Source organism: Leguminivora glycinivorella, chromosome 3 (assembly GCF_023078275.1).
Source record: "Leguminivora glycinivorella isolate SPB_JAAS2020 chromosome 3, LegGlyc_1.1, whole genome shotgun sequence".
NCBI classification, from domain to species: domain Eukaryota; kingdom Metazoa; phylum Arthropoda; class Insecta; order Lepidoptera; family Tortricidae; genus Leguminivora; species Leguminivora glycinivorella.
In genome coordinates this window covers 21,337,878-21,356,135 of record NC_062973.1, presented here as the reverse complement: position 1 = coordinate 21,356,135, position 18,258 = coordinate 21,337,878, and the positions used below count along the sequence as shown (strand labels likewise).

Below are 18,258 nucleotides of genomic sequence, written 5' to 3'. Positions count from 1 at the left end.
TCACAGTGCAACAATTTTTTTTTAGTAATTCAACAAGCGAACTTAAAAATCCTAAAATTTTATTTATTTATTTTATTTAAACTTGATTGCACAAATTTACAAAAAAAGAGTACAAATGGCGGACTTAACGCCTTGAGGCATTCTCTACCAGTCAATCATCGGGCTAAACAGAAACAGTTAGTTTGGTGCACGATTTTAAAATTAAATATTGGTCAAGATTGCAATCGCAATATACATACTTAATTATATATAATAATTATAAATATATAGATATAGATATATTATGTTTTGTTGATTATTAACCAAAAGTACCAAAACAATAAAATTGGTTCACTTACCCATTCGTTTCAATGATTGTGGCCATGCTGACAGCGGAGTAATAAGCAATTAATTCAATGTGTTCAACACCGAAATATTTATAGAGACAACAATGAACGACTGATTTATCCCTATGACTGTCTCGATTTTTTGCCAAAAGATGAGTCAGAATGAACCAACACAGGGTAGTTTACGACCGAATATTTATACGCCAACAAATTTTGAATTTTTAATTTAGTATTTTATAGAAATAATAAAAAACACTGACTAAGAGCTGGCTGGAAAATATTTGCTGCGAATTAGGTTTTTTTTCTTTTATCCGTAGATCGAATGTACGAGTAAGCGCCAGGCCGCACGCGCCGCGCCGCGAATCACAACTGGCGGCGCTCGCGCACCTCTTCTTCCTATTTTGCTTATCTTGATTTTTCTTTTTTGTCTTTTCACGGCAGAAAACTGATCGCTGATTAGGTATCTGGCTGTCGCTGGTAATTAGCGAGAATGCGGTACACAGTTTCGGAATGATATGCAAATTATGGTGTTTCCAATTTGCAGAAAGTGCTTTATAAATTGCGTGATAGGTAGAAAATAAGAAATAGCATTATAATATCGCCAGTATGTTTTATTTAAATCATATTTATATTAAATTTTATTTAAAACATTATTCATAGTAATAATTTCAATGGGTTTTTGCAATTCGAAGATTTTTTAAATCGGTTTAGAGCGTTTTTTTTTTCTTCTAATTTGATTGTGTCTTTATTTATGTACAAATAAATAAACCTGCATATATATAAATTCTCTATTTAATTCTTAACTATAACATAACTTTTAACTTCTGATTAGCAGAAACGTCTGCAATCGATGCCGTTAGGCTTAGAATAAGGCAGACATTTTCCACTTTTAAATTTATTCTAAGTATAACATAACTTACAACCGATATCAATGCACTTCAGTGATTTCATTCTCTTAGCACACCATTTTGGAGACGAAGCATCAATGATTTATTGAATTACACTTCTAGTTACGCTGAGGCTAAACCTTCGATAACAGGAAAAAGTAAACCAGTGCTCCTTACAGCAACGCCTATTATGATCTTCTCTCGATAAAGTGGCGAACAGTTACCATCAAATATATGGGAGCGCCCGAGCTGCTCTAAAATATTTGTACACAATGTACACGCACTCTCACGCCCAGAGCGTTGTCACGTTATCCGATCCGATATCGGATCGGATAATAGAACTCACCAATAAATGCGTTTTCAGTTATTTGTGAACACCTTGACCGTTCCGATATATCTAATAGCCACTGTACAGTCGACTATAAAGAAATGTCTCCACTTTTTCACCTTATTACAATGCAATAAGGTGAAAAAGTGGATACATCTCTAACATCTCTTCGTAGTCGACTGTACTTACAGCATACGCTTTTGAAGCGCCGGCCTGGTAGGTATTGCATTTATTTTAGCGTCGCTTTGATGGGATGCCTGTAGCGGAATGCCGGTGAGTGCAGTCTATATTTCGGCCCGCAAATGTCAGTGGCCCGGTAGTTCCAATATTGAACGGTCAACGACATTCGAAGCACAACCTGGTTTATCTTCGGATAAGTGTTTCAATGGAGTATTTATAGTGGGTGCTCTTCAGTTTGATGTGTATTATTTATGTAAAGCTATGTTGTAAAAGATAATTTTATTAATCAAATCTTTTCATGTTCGGTACATTTCAGGGTATAACGATCAGACATCTATCTATATAAACAAAAAAAAAGTATACCAATATAGGATAAAAAACCGGCCAAGAGCGTGTCGGGCCACGCTCAGTGTAGGGTTCCGTAGTTTTCCGTATTTTTCTCAAAAACTACTGAACCTATCAAGTTCAAAACAATTTTCCTAGAAAGTCTTTATAAAGTTCTACTTTTGTGATTTTTTTTCATATTTTTTAAACATACGGTTCAAAAGTTAGAGGGGGGGGGACGCACTTTTTTTTCCTTTAGGAGCGATTATTTCCGAAAATACTAATATTATCAAAAAACCATCTCATTAAACCCTTATTCATTTTTAAATACCTATCCAACAATATATCACACGTTGGGGTTGGAATGAAAAAAAATATCAGCCCCCATTTTACATGTAGGGGGGGTACCCTAATAAAACATTTTTTTCCATTTTTTATTTTTGCACTTTGTCGGCGTGATTGAAATACATATTGGTACCAAATTTCAGCATTCTAGTGCTAACGGTTACTGAGATTATCCGCGGACGGACGGACGGACGGACGGACGGACGGACGGACGGACGGACGGACGGACGGACGGACGGACGGACAGACAGACATGGCGAAACTATAAGGGTTCCTAGTTGACTACGGAACCCTAAAAAATGCTTACCAGTTTAAGACTTATTGTTTAAGCACAGTAAAACTTTTATAGTGCATTAAACAAAAACGCTTGAATAAAATTGCACTTAGAAAAAGCAAACGTACCAAAATACTTTTGAACTTGTATTCTTAATTCTGTAATCTCGATTTCTCAGTAAATGGGAAATTTATGTACACACTGGTTGCCGTCTTTCACTCAGGATTGTTTACAATTCTTTTTCATCAAAGTAAATAGCGTTTGTTTTATTTTAAAAGTACCTCAGACAGTTTTAATTTATTCACTAGTAAATTTTAATAAGTGTGAAGCGTAGAATTTGGTACTGTTTTTGTCTTGTTTTTATTAATTCTGCTGTATGAACAGGTGGTGTAAGAAGGACACAGGGACATGGCAAACATTGTAAGGAATTTTTTAATTGTTTCTTTTGCCCCTTTCAGTGAACCTCTTTTATTTTAAACAATGACATATCTAATTCATTGCAAGGTACAGTGGGGCAAATCCCGACTGGGGGCAAAGGTAACTGGTCCATTTTTTCCATGTTTTACTATGTTTCCATTACTAAATAGAGTGTCCACCGGTTATAGTAGACGTGTTAAGTGGATACATGTAAACTCAACATCATAGTTGTACCTACCTTATCGATTTGTGAAATACCTATAGTAGATACATGATGATTTAGCCAATCTAAAATTGTAATTCTACTTTTCGATATAATGGAAATTGGATTGGCTGTCACAAATCGCAGGTAATGTTTGCCATTCGTTTTCATGTTATGCGTTATTATGCCATAACCACTCACTTCTATCATTACTGAAGAATGTGAGACTGGATATGTTTCTAAGGCTTCGGATAAAACTTGAAATAATTCAACAGATTTTTTCATCCGGTCACGTCAGGTGGGCCTTTTGACGGCCCCAATGGCGTCTTTTGACGATATCTTCTTAACATAACATTTTCTAATGGATCGGAAACGCGCATGTGACACCCATTGAGTTGTAGGCGTCCATAGGTTACGGTGACCGCTTTCCATCAGGCGGACCGTGTGCTTGTTTGCTACCGACGTAGTATAAAAAATTTAAACTTTTAATATTTATGGAGGCGAAACGATCTTGACGCCTTTCTAACCGCCGCGAAAGGTAGTCTGGCTCTGTTGCGCCAATACGTAAGAGCGATAGAGATAGATATCTACGAGCGTTTCATTTCGTGAGCGTTTGTGCCATTCGGCTACATACCCTGCCCGGAGAAACGGAGAATCGGGAGTCATGGAGAGCTAGGGAAGAGGCCTTTGCCCAGCAGTGGGCTCAAATAGACTAAGACAAAAAAAATGGTTGCCGTGTAGGTATGTTCGAAATATGATTGTCACAAAACTTTTAATTTATACTGTATTAATAATAATATAATTTATATTTTATTTCAAAGTATATCATTGATAAACGTCAAAAAACGTCTGGACCATAAACATAGCAAGCGATTACGACATTAGCTGTCAGCTACGAACAGTAGCTGTCAAGACTCAAGACGCTATCCTAATCGTATTCTGTGCCGGCGACAGCAGCACACGGCAACTGGGTTAACTAAATCAGTTGGTGGTGCCTGAAGACTAACGAATTTAGAGCCTCAATAAATATAGAGATATCTGTGTGTAACATCAGGAAACCGAAAGATTTTAACTACGCATTTCTGAGGGCAAAATAAAGATAAAATGTTATGAGACTTCAAGAAAATTTCGTCAAAAAAAATTTTTTTTGTGTATTTTTTTTTTTTTTTTTGGATGTATTTTCACATAAGAAGTAAATGTTATTTGTAAAACTGGCACTTAAAATAATAAAATACATATTTTTTCTAATAAAGTACTTTTTTACAACGATTTACTACCTACTTACTTTTTGATATCTATCAACAAGGATAGTTAAATTATCGATGTAGGAAACAATAGTTATTTGTTATACAAGGGGGCAAAGTTGTATTTTAACGCCGAGTGTGGAATTGAAAAACGAGCAAGTGAAAGGATTCTATAGTTGAACCACGAGCGAAGCGAGTGGTTCGAGAATAGAATCCTGAACTTGCGAGTTTTTAACACACGAGAAGTAAAATACATTTGCACCCGAGTGTAACACAAAACTTTTCCCCTCACTATAGCGAGGAAACTACAAAGCAAAAAAATGCGTTTATCACTGCTTCCAGTAGTTCCACAGGTGGTAAATCATCTTTATTACTAGATTCACCTACTTTTATCAATTTTAAAGCAGTTAATTTGACTTTATTCAAGGTCAAATTACTTTACCCACTAGTGGATAAAATGCGTTTTTACCCGCTGGTATTAAAGGACAAAACACGTGTTTCCGAGCTAGTGAGGGGAAAATCAAATTATCGACGGATACCTAGGCGGTCGGGGTAGTGTAGCGGTTGAACACGTCAGCCGCGTTAGCTGGAGACCCGGGTTCGATTCCCGGCTTCGCCACCAGTGGGCTTGATCGCTTTTTCTTTAGTGTATGGTATCTATTTCAGTTTATAATAGTTAAATTATGTCCGATAACGGCTTAGCGTTTTGTTCTGAGAAATAATAAGTAATTATTCTTTTTTTTAATGCTTATAACTCTGAAAGTAGGCGAAATGCAGAAAAGTTTACATGACATTTTACTCTTCTAATATGATGACTATGATGAGGAATACGCTGTTAAAATTATTCGGTTTCCTCATGTTACACCGTGTGTACATATAGTTTAATAGTGTAAAATACTAATCTTCTAGTCATAATCATGATTTTAAAATGTCGGAATTCGCTTAAGATATTCTTCTTAAAAGAATCCACTTTAGAGATCCTTGTGGAATTGTGGATTCCGACATTTAAAAACCATACAACTATCATATGACTAGTAGTAGGTAAGTATACACATTTTGCTTTGAAAGAGCAGAATGCAAACATAAATGCAGAAGGTTGCAATTATATAGGATAGTGTAACTTAAAAAATGTAATTAACTCGATGTGAAATTGTAATGATAACCTTCATTTTAACAAGCTTTATTGATACTGACTTAAGTGGTAGACGTCATTAAATATATCAAAAGAAATATATGATTTTTTTACCGTAGACTGATCAGCGATTGACCCCAGTCACACTCGATGGAAAGTGAAGACAGAGTCTAAGATGGAGCTCGCCGATTCAGTAATAGCTTATTCACTCTTGCTTTAAAGAGACCGAGGTCGTATGTATGTATAATGTACTAGCTATTGCCTGCGGCTTCGCTCGCGTTAGAAAGAGACAGAAAGTAGCCTATGTCACTCTCCATCCCTTCAACTATCTCCACTTCAAAAATCACGGCAATTCATCGCTCCGTTTTGCCGTGAAGGACGGACAAACAGACACACACACTTTCCCATTTATAATATTAGTATGGACGTGTTTTGTAGGTAACTAGAAATCTAACTCAACCACGTCGGCGCTAGTACAGTATAACAAAACATGCTGTACGGCGAATTATTTGTTTTGTCTTTTTGTCATTGTTAGAGCACGTCAATCCTCCGAATTGGCCCGCTGCCCATTAGGGGAAACACTAGTTAATGATAGAACATTCCAGACACTTTAAAGCTATGTTTAAAAGAACTAGTAGTTCTTATTTATTTATTTATATAAATATTTATAGTACAGTAAAATTGTAAAAAGGTGAATTTAATGACCTAAAGAAATTCTTTACCTGTTAACATTTGGATAGACGAGAGGATGACTCAATTTTAAAACGTGCAAACAATATTTGCAGTTCCGAGAAATGAAACATTAAGCATAAATAAATTCTTATATTTCAACCTTATACTGCTACATACATTTATACATTTTTATAGATATTACGAGTAGCCAATCCTATTGTTTTCTACTTTAATTCTAGGAAATTGTTATCAAGGTGGACCTTAGGCTTCCAGGGATTGTGGCAACATCTAGGGATAGGAAGAGCACAATGACTAATAATTAATTTGCACATGTTACATGTGATGATAGTGATGGCAGGTGGACTAAAATGTTAACGGAATGGTGGCCCACTTGCACCAACCACTTAACTCCGGGTTAGTGGGCTGTCATCTGTCAAATTCCATATAAAATGTTGGGTTACCCGAGGGTTAACTCTCCATTTTCGTTGGTGCAAGTGGCCATTACAGATATAAGAAGCGCCCGGCATCCTTTGTCTCGCTGGGCGGACGACATCCAGAAAATGGAGGGGTCACAACCTGTATGTTCTAAGTCACAACTAGTTCAGGATCGGGACAAGTGGCGTACTAGAAGAGATGCCTATGCTCAGGAGTGGGCGATAAAGGGCTGATATGATGATGATGAAGAATAGGAACATTACATTTGTCTAAGATGGTTACCCATCGCAATTCAAGATACCCTTGTACTGATTTGGCTAATCTTTGTTTTGAAGTATTTGCGATTGCCAAATGCGGATCATGTTTTGATACCGACCCCCATCGCAATTCAAGATACCCTTGTACTGATTTGGCTAATCTTTGTTTAGCGTTTAAATAGGATTTGTTATAGACTAGCAATCTGCCCCAGCTTCACATGGAGAGTAAAGCATATCCAGCAAGGTATTCTTAAAATATAAACTTGTAGTATTTACAACGCGAGGTTCTTTTGTAAAACAATGAAAGAACAAACATTTTATCATACTAGTAACTACTTATATTGTGTTGTTGTATCTCAAATACATTTTAGTAAATTTTTAGTTTATCGCGAACAAATAGACACAAAGACAGAATATGTATATTATGTAGACTAAAAACACTTCAACGCAGTATGTATAAAGTTTTACGAAAATGGGCACCACTTACTTATACCTCCAATAAACAATGAAGAATTTTTTTCAGTTCATCACAAATAATAATATTTCAAAAGATATTCATATCTTTTCACCACACCAACTGGTAAAGGCCTTATTTGCTATTCGAAAACAGATAGCAAAATTGCATTTTATCCACAAGGGAGCAAAGTAATTTCATACATATTTTAACTCGATGTCTTAATCTGGCTGCTTGATTTTACCTATAAACGATGTTTTTGAATCATAAATGTTGAATGAATTGATGGATTTGACCCATATAACCATAATCGGTCGCCGTTCCTACGCAAATCCTCCTATTTTGTGTACACACAAGTCTTCGGGTCTCAATGCTTAGTCGCAGTACGGTCGACGTTTAGTCGCGGCGACCCAAATGGGGACGATTGGTAACAGGCACAAATGGTCACAGAAGTGACAGAAGTGTGCACTACGCATGCACACATTGTTACCGTTTGGCGACTACTTTCCCAAAATCATTCGTTCATTTCATTCTTTTCAAATGGCGACTGTCAGAGACGTCAAAGTAAAAAAGAAATAAAATCATTTGACATTAAAATGTAATGGCGTAAGAATTTGTTAAAGATAAAATATTGTTTGCATTTGTAATATAATGTGGGCTAATTACCATGGCCAATTAAATTGCTCGAGTGATTTCATAAAATAAGTCTAAATTTATCAACGCGCCATCAATTTACCTAGTTTAACCAGTAATAATATTATTAACTACTCGGTGTTTGCGTGTTATGTATATTGATTGGTGAAGTTTTAGTGCTCCGGTGCATATACTATACTGAAATAATAAAAATAATGCCTAGAAAACCAATAAAGTTGTTAAAATATGGATTAAGACGGTAATATTCCATGTAAAAAACAGTCGCCAAACGGTCACCAAACGGTCGACAAACGGTCGCAAAATGGTCGCAGCGTACACGCGTGACCGAAAGCAGTGAATATTTATTATATTTTCAAAATGGCTTCTTGTATTAATTTTTTCCAGGTATCCTCAAACTTTATAAACAATTAAATATGCCGTCGTACTCAGTTGCCCTCACTAAAGAAGGTCAAAAAAAAATTGTAACGTGCGTACCGAGCTGCTGGGTTGTAAAGGATCGGGGATCATATTATTATGGTCTTCTATAGAGCAACTAGTATTTTGCGGCATTTCACAATTGACACTTGTTGAAGTAGTCGTCATTAATATTACTATCAACATTAATTTCAGCGATCTGTACTTCTTTTGTCAAGATTTTTGTATAGATAAGTGTCTACAAATTTGTAATGTTAAAGAGACATAAATAAAACGTAGTAGAGTAAATAATGTGTTTTTTTTGTAACCCAAACTAAATACTTGTAGATACGAGTGCGGAAAAGAGGAAAATCGATACGAGTAGCGATAAATTAATACACGAACGAAGGGAGTGTTTTAAATCGACACGAGTTGTGAATGTCCTTTTCGCACGTGTATCGTACGACGATTTTCAGTACCTAAATCTAAGCTAAGAGTTTCGACCAGACAAGAAATGAATCATTGCTTGATTTGCTCGCACTACTGCGTTTAAAAAAAGCAGCATCTGTACTGAAAAAACTATCATTGCGCAACAAAAATTCTATTAATATCACAGTAAATACTCTATTTCATTTGATTCCTACTTTTATTGTGTAAAGCAACACTACACTTAATTTTTATCAATAAGAATTAAAAATTATATATTTAATACATTAAGTAACTATAAAGTGCTTATCTATTTGTATTATCATTCTGCACTTTTCTTAACTTTCCCACATTTCTATAAAATGTCGAAGAGTGCTTAAATGGTCGTCGTCGTTTATTATTATTTAATTCGCTCATATTTAAATGATTCAAAGCAACCAGTCCACAACTTCACAAGTGAGCGTCAGGACCCCTGGACCACTACAGATATTTGATGTTTAGTACATACTAAAATTTAGTACCTATTTGATACTATTTGGTACCTGAGTACATATATTTGGTACCTCCACTGATATCGAGAAATCGAGCGAATAAAGTGGCCAGACATTCTGACGTCAGGATGTCTGGACCATTTTTGGTTTACATAGTTCTAGACAACACTACTAATTGATATCTTAGTCAATATTTACTACCTATTTGGTACCTGTCAATATATTTTTTTCAAATTTTTTTGGCGTACCAGAAAAAAGTTATGATGGAATTTAAAGTTGTGAGCCCAGCCGTGGCGTTGAAGTATGTAGCGGATGTCAAAAGAATAGAGGCAAATCCGCCTGCCCTCCTGCGCGTCAACTTAAATAGGAATTTATTTTTAGGCACTCGCACATCATCTCTACTGACTAGTGGCATTAATATAGTCGAAATATAAAAGTAACAAAACAGTGTCAAAACAGGCGCTACATACTTCAACGGCACGGCCGGGCTCACAACTTTAAATTCCGTCATAACTTTTTTCTGGTATGCCAAAAAAATTTGAAAAAAATATATTGACAGGTACCAAATAGGTAGTAAATATTGACTAAGATATCAATTAGTAGTGTTGTCTAGAACTATGTAAACCAAAAATGGTCCAGACATCCTGACGTCAGAATGTCTGGCCACTTTATTCGCTCGATTTTTCGATATCAGTGGAGGTACCAAATATATGTACTCAGGTACCAAATAGTATCAAATAGGTACTAAATTTTAGTATGTACTAAAAATCAAATATCTGTAGTGGTCCAGGGGTCCTGACGCTCACCTTCACAAGACAGTTTGAGAAACCTTCGTATTTCAGATTGTCATTTGCGGATACAGTGGTTTAGGAGCAGTTCGGTAATCAGACCTACACATGTGTGTACAAATTCTGTCAATGTCACTGTCAGAAACCGTTCTGACAGTGACAATGACAGCCACAAATTCGTCCACATGTTGTTACCGTTTTGTGTGCAAACGTCGACTAATAAAGTGTCGTTAAAAGTCATTCTGACAGTGACATTGACAGCCACAAATTCGTACACATTTTGTTACCGTAACGAGTGCACACGACGACTACATTTTGTTATTGTATCAATACGGTCGCATTGTTTGCACGACGTTACCACACGTTATGTCACATTTGACAGTTAGTTACTGATTTGAAGATTTTGCGACTGAAATGCCAGCATTTTGTTCGTGTTGGTGTGGTGAAAAATGTTGTGTTTCACTCGGTGGCAAAGTTTGTTTAACCTTCGTGCCTTGATACCCTCGCAACGCTCAAGATTCCACTTTTTGGAATATTGGAATCTTTCGCTTGCTTAGGTATCAATATTGGTACGTGCGGTTAAACAACTACTTTGCCCCCTTGTAAAACAAATAACTATTTATTACTGGTGGGATAAATATACCTAATGCCCACCTAATGCCTACATAACTGTTACGTTTAATATGTATAATTACTGTAGTAATTCAAAAATTCATCTATTAAACTGCATGATTAATCTCGAATTCAAAAAGGCAACGAAGCTGCAGCTTCATTACCGCCAAGGGGGGACATTTTTTCGTTTGTAAATTACATAACAGACTGTAATTATGTAATAAATTATTGTTTGATTTGTCTTAATATTTAAAAGTAAAATCTTGTAATCATCTCATTTCGCACGTTCAAAATTGTGTTTCAAAGTCTTTTGCGTGTCCTGAACTTAATTGTAAGCAAACAAAAATAAAAGTTTTTATGTCCATGGACAACCGAGCTTTTGTTACAGTTTTTAATGCGGATTTGTTTTTCTTCAAAATACAAACATTTACTCTGCAAGTAGGCCCCAAGGGCTCTTTTACAAGTAAATATACACAAAACATGAAGTATACATTCGTGTATACAAGGTGAAATAAAAAGGACAGACAAAATTTGCATAGTGACTTATGAGGTAAACCAAATAAGCTACTCACAAATCATAATCAGAACAGGCTTCGTCATAAATGCAAATCACAAATAGAAGATCCGTAACACGCTTCGTCAAAAAAAAAAAAGACATCAAACTAAAATTCGTATAAAAAAAACATGCTAACCCCATAAAAATTTTAATACCCATTGTGAGCCCCTGTGTGAACATGTACTTAAACCCCAACCTGTTCTCTGCCCGGCCCGGACTTTTGAGGTTATAATGAACAAGATTTTTTTTTATGGCACCAATGCTGAAATCGTATAAAAATTCGACGATTTCATACATTTCGACTGTCATTTCTATGGAACAGCCAATTTTTTTCGCAATTTCAGCTTTGGTCCCATAATAAAAGTCCTTATTTTTAACGGTACTTTTTTTTCAACCTGTATAACATGAAAAATAAACAGTCCTTATCCTTGGGTCCTAAAGAAACCAAAAGAAATATTTAAAAAGAAAATTCCTGTTTGTATTTTGAAACCTACACGATACTCTAACACTCTTCTGCTACTACTAAATATTGATGTTAGTTTAGGTACTTTCTTCATCTCAATACATCACATTGTTTTATATTATGAGTCAGTATAATAAAACGTAGTGTTGAAATTATGTACAAGTGATATCACCGCTTATTTCAAGCCCTTTAATAGAAATAATATAAATAGGTATGACCCACTCCATCTGCGGAACTTGAATGAATCCGTCTGCATGACTCAGGTAATGCGTTTATTGGCTCCAATCTGATTTCATGCTGAGTTTCATGAATACTTGATTGGTATTAATTTAAAAATCAATACATTAAATTACATGGTTCATTTCGTCATCATCTCATTATGTCATTTTGTCATAGGTACACATTTTATATACCTACCTATTACTTTATTATGAAGGTAAGTACAAGGAAATTGATGATCAGACAAAATCCTTATTTGTGAGCAATAACGGTAGCCCACAGATACCATCAACAAAACCGTACAACTGCACTTTTATTTTAATTCTGTTGATTATGAACAATTTTTCAATTTTCAATTTTTTTTATATAGGTAAGCGTTGGTAGCCTAGCGGTAAGTATGTGCGACTTTCGTTCCGGAGGTCGCGGGTTTGAACCCCGGCTCGCACCAATGAGTTTTTCGGAATTTATGTGCGGAATATCATTTGATATTTGCCAGTCGCTTTTCGGTGAAGGAAAACATCGTGAGGAAACCGGACGAATTCCAATAAGGTTTAGTTTATCCTTCGGGTTGGAAGGTCAGGTGGCAGACGCTTTCGTAAAACTAGTGCCTACGCCAAATCTTGGGATTTGTTGTCAAAGCGGACCCCAGGCTCCCATGAGCCGTGGCAAACGCCGGGATAACGCAAGTTTACATATTAGTTTAACCAATTTTTTTTCTAGCTTGTAAATAAGCCTTGGAACGGTCTCCAATAAAATGCGTTTATTTTAACACAATTTTATGCAATAGACTTATCGTTCATCGCATGCTATACAACTCATGACGACACACGAAACACGATTCATGACGACGCACAAAACAAATGACTACTCACCCGACGCCCCCGTTGTCGAGGTTGGAGAGGTGCTTGTTGAGCGTCTCCTGGATGTTCCTCTGCGAGTACAGCCCTATGGGCGAGTTGAACTGCTTGTGCACTATCTTCGGGCCGGTAGCCATCTTGTCGTTCGTTCAGCGCTGGAATACAGAAAATATATTATGTTTATCAAGATGTTATACATATAAACTGAAATAGATACAATACACTAAAGAAAAAGCAAATAGCGATCAAGCCCACTGGTGGCGAAGCCGGGAAGCTATCGCGGTTGACGTGTTGGACCGCTACACCACCTCGACCGCCCAATCACCCAACCCCATGCCAATGTTACACATACATTAATTGTGTAGGTAAGTGTAGCTATAGTGCTCGGTTTACAATGTTCACAGAAAACTCGCACAGTCTGTGATGGTGGCAGTGTTACCAAGGAGTATTCACTATCATGACAACGACAACTCTGACAAGAGTGTACCAAGAATTTAAATAATATTCTGCAATGGTAGCAAGATCATAGATCACACTACTAATCGTCATATTTATTGAATTTATTTCAACAAAACGTTACAGATAGGTAATCAATCTAGTACGTATTGGCATCAAATGTCACAATCGTTGTCACAAATAAATGTAATCTTATGGAATGTAAATCATTAATACCAACGGCTGTAGTTGGAACTAATTCCACTTCATAAGAAAAGCCTACAAAGAGAAGCCACCAGTCGTGGCCGACCTAGTCACGTCATTGTCAGATTAAGTTTTCTATATTTTTTATGTAGTTCAAGATCTAAGTAATTTCACGGAATCTCTGAAACCTTCATCTCTCAAGACATTCCTTTGTAATGTCAAGGTAAAACCCCAGTACTTAAAATTAGGTATACAATTTTTATCCTCCTCATGAGATAATTTTATTAGCGCGTCGTCTCGTAAGATTCACGCCGCGAGGTTGGCAGTCTTACCGTCTTATTGCGTTTTTATTACTCCCACCATCCCGTAGCGACGACGACTATCATATTTTTCCCGAATTATGTGCGAGAGACACGGCAGCTTGGAGCAAATAAGTTTTCAATATGAACGTCTTTACGCAGAACAATATTGAAGATAAACGGTCAGAGATATTGTATACATAGCTGTTTCTTCGTTTTATAAATCTACCGTTATTGCTTTTAAACTACGTCGAATTCTGCACTCTTATAAATCGTACAACTCTTCAGTTTCCTGTAAATCCTAAACTGGAAATGAAATAGGTAAGCTGTGGCGCGCAATGTCGCAAATGAAATAATCCCAACATGTGAAATTTCTCACGGCATTTCACTTAGTGAATGCAAACACGATTTTAGTTTGAAATTTTCTACTAAAAATAGATAGGAATATTATTTTTGCTGTAATTGTAAATATGTATGAATTTTTAAGTTGTTCTCTTGAAACTAACATTCGCTACAGTACAGTGAAACAACTAATTTAGGGCATAAGACGAGAGCATATTAAAATAATTTTAAGTACTTATTTATTAATTAATTATATACCTAAGAGGAAATAAATGTTAGCCGACGACGGTGACCAGTTGCTGATTGTCACGGGGACTTATTTGACCGCATATTAAACATCAATGTCGCGTCATTTCAAAATCAAATATTGTCGCATGATATTGTCAATCAATCCTGTATGTTGCTCCCACACTAGCTGTCAGGGACAGTGTGCCAACGCGCCAACGCGCTGTCCCTGTCACACCATGTTATATAACATTTATAACAGCAAACTGTGGGAGTACCATTACTCCCTAATTAAAAAAATCCTCCACCCATCAGACGAAAGAGGACGGCTAACCGCTTGTAGTTTGAACTGTTTATTTGTGTACGAACCGTAGACTGTTGCAAAATGCGCGGAAGCTTCGAAGTCATTTTGTGTAACGCTTAGCGAAATATCCCGGTGCTGTTGCCAATACACGTGAAACAACAGAAAATAAGATTTTTTTAATGTTTAGAGCGTTGATTGGCGTGTAACGTTGTCGAAACATTTTCTAGAAATTGATTTCTGCTCAAGTTATTTCGGATAAAGGTTGAAATGGTATCAATGCATTCAGTTTGTACCGCCAACTTTATGACGTCGTAGATATTACCCCCATCACTTTCGCACTTGTAGTAATCAAGTAGTCATACTGATTGCATACCATTGTCATATATGAACGTAAAGTATATTATTGATATAATTAATAACCTGCTTAAGATTAAATGATCATATACACTGTCAAATTATTATTTTATCTATATTATTTGAAAACATAATTATACAGAAACATCAATTAATCAAGTCATTATGTATCTCGTTTGCATTTTATGCATTACCCTCCTCCGGTCGTATCAAAACGTTGCAAATACATAATCGGCCCTCCTTAGATTAGGACATATGACAGCATAATTTGCTCAAGATGAAACAGAGACAGGACAGAGATGATTAGCGCTCGTTCGATCAAATATTTATTGTGATAATCATTACAATTAATTTTATTAATGTTTGTATTTTGCAACTAACTTTATACTTATGAGCCTAATTTACTTATTTAATATATAGTTTATGCGTATAAGTTATGCTCATTTAATTTTGAAGCAGGAGAATATAATTTTCCTTAACATCCCTTTGACTGTTAACGTTGTTTGGGCTCGAAAGGGCTTGAAACATTGGTATGTAATTTATTGATTTTTTTTATACGCGATTTTATTTTTTAATCTTACATGTAGAAAGCGAAGTTAACATTGTGATAAGAAAATACCAATCTGTATATTTAGTAAATATTAAATTGTTAGACATGTACAGATGTAGAGCGAAAGGATTTTCCTTCGTAGTTTTCCGGAAACTTTCGCACTTTTTATGCTAGTTCAAACAGTGTCAGTATGTCTTGTACTGAGACTGACTGAAATAGCATGACACGCTATGAAGGAAACGAATATGAAGGAAAATCTTTTCGAATTACATCTGTAAAGATAATACTCTTAAGTCAACTCGCGGCCAGGTGTCGCCGGTCTCGTTTGAACGAGTTCATCGAACGTTTGTTTGTTTTCGTTATGTCCTCATTAGTGTTTTGTTTTTACTGAATATTTTGCGCATTTACTGAGATAAAGTCTGCACGTAGGTGTACGAAAAACAGCGTGCTATAATGCTCTTTGGAAGATGCGGTATAATATGTAGACGGCGAGAGATTATCTATTTTTATTCTGGATTCCTTGCTCGCATGCGTACAAAATATTTGCCAACCGAAGTGGCTACTGTTGTAAGAGCGTGTTCATCATTTAATGTTACAAACGCGCGTCTAATAGTTACACCTTGAAGAAAACATTGTTATAAATAGGCCATGAAAAGTAAACAATGATTATCCTTGGACCAGGACAGACGGAAACCAGATTTTCTAATAGTTGTAAGGCCAGCGACGTCGTTTTCTAGAGGAACAAGGTTAACAATACCGTCATCAAGGTTGAAAATGATTCCGGCGAGTAATTCGGAACAGTTATACGGTGCACAGGAATAACTCCACAGCTATTTATACAGCACGTTCATGACATGATCTAGATGTAAAGTTATAATGCTGACGGTCTACTATACACTTGGTATACAGTTATTTGGATCAAAGCATTATAATGACAAACAAGCTTTCTTCTGTCGCCCTCTAGGAGGTTAAGGTGACTTCACAACGTTTCGCGTTCAATCATGGCGGCTGGAGCGTGTTTATGCGGAACGCTAGCCGCCGGCGCAGTGTTATGCGCGAAAACGTAACGTCTTATTTCAGTCCAGTGAGACGGTGAATTATTTTTGTAACTGAACACCTGTAGTTAGTCATGAATGTCGAGGTCGCCAGGTGAGTAGCGATGGAAAAAAAGAAGCATTTATTAGTGCTGTAGTTTTAATGAAGCGGCGGATAGCGGGTACCTTGTGCGGCGGTCAGGTTCGTGCGAGCGGCTTGGGCGCCTGTCTCTTACTGAAGAATCGCCGCCCACGGCGAGCGCTCGCAACCGCACCTGCAATATTTCGTTATTTGCCGATTGTGTTATGAAAAATTAAAAAAATAGAGAGAGTAATAAATATTTATCAAATCGTAAACATGTGTTTTTTCGGTGATTCTCAAGACGTAAGGGCGAATTCTAATTACCGCGACTTATTTGTTTTCAGTGGAATTTCAGTTCTAATTCTAATTTATCAGAATTCAAATTCCACTGAAAATATAAGCGTCGCGGCAATTAGAATATAGACTAGACGATTGATAATTACCGTTTTCTGATATTTCATTTAAAAGTTTCGTAAAATTGGTAATCATATATTAAAGCATTGACAAAATAAATCGAATCGGAAAGTTCCTCGTCCCCGTGTTTCTAACTTAATCCAAATGTTTTATTCACATAATGTTTATAGAAGTGAGGTTCTCTCTATGTTTATGACACTTTTTCCTTTTGATGAAAATACCAATCTAATAAAACTATTCATACGTTTAGTCGTTTACTGTATATGTATAAGCTTATTACAGGACTTACCTCGAAAACCAGATGCAGTTTTTTTACAAGACGATTTAGTTTTTAGCACTTTAGAATTGAACGTCACACAGGTATCCAAATCTTTTAAAAATACACTGGTATGTGGAAATCGCGGCTCTCCGTCCACGAATGAGCACCGGCGGCCACTATCGCGAGAAATTTGATTAAGTTTACACCAACACGAGTATTTTTAGCTTTCCACAGCAATAACCTGGACGTCTATAGCGGATTCTGAAGGATCGTTCAATGACTCTTAAGAGGTTAGGGGACGATCGAATGTCCATTCCGACATAGCTCTTATTTTCTTCTCTAGATATTGACTCAATATAATTTTAGATTCAAATTTTCATTTATATTGCTAACTTAAAAAAATTACCACAAACATTGATGTACCTACGTACTGAAATACAAACTAAAATTACACATACTACTCGTAAAGCTATAAACTTAAAATTACAGACAGCAATGGCTTAAATCAATCAACCGCTCCCTGCCGTTCCCGACGCAAAGCTGCCCATGATGCTCGCAGCATTCCCGCGTTTGATCAGTGTATATATAAAAATAGTGCATTAAAAAAATACGATACAAGTTTTTCACTCCTTGCTTTAAGAATAACAAAAAAAAATAAATTCAAATTTACGTGCATGATAGAAATTATTTAAAAGCACATCGTGTAAAAATATTTCCAATCATGTAAATATTCAGGGAGGATTATAAAGGAGCGTTATAAAGACCGGTTTGTTGCTGTCGTCCCCTTAAATCGTGACTAGTTTGTTTTGACGACATAAGA

At 36.2% G+C, this 18,258-nt stretch overlaps 1 protein-coding gene across 8 annotated transcripts in view; it reads right to left on the bottom strand.

Annotated features, from left to right (window-relative positions):
• LOC125242717 (early nodulin-75-like) overlaps positions 1 to 17,622 on the bottom strand; it is a 56,878-nt gene extending 39,256 nt beyond the window's left edge. For 3 of the 8 annotated variants that reach the window (XM_048151625.1, XM_048151626.1, XM_048151627.1), the window contains exons 1-3: positions 17,469 to 17,621; positions 16,870 to 16,958; positions 12,952 to 13,091 (exon numbers count right to left, since the gene is read on the bottom strand). In XM_048151625.1, the coding sequence (XP_048007582.1) occupies positions 12,952 to 13,073 (122 nt within the window). In that variant the 5' untranslated portion in view covers positions 13,074 to 13,091; positions 16,870 to 16,958; positions 17,469 to 17,621. Of the gene's footprint in view, positions 1 to 12,951; positions 13,092 to 16,869; positions 16,959 to 17,468 lie in introns of all 8 variants that reach the window. The other 5 variants (XM_048151623.1, XM_048151629.1, XM_048151631.1 and 2 more) reach the window with 3 other exon arrangements.
• Positions 17,623 to 18,258: the final 636 nt, after the last annotated feature.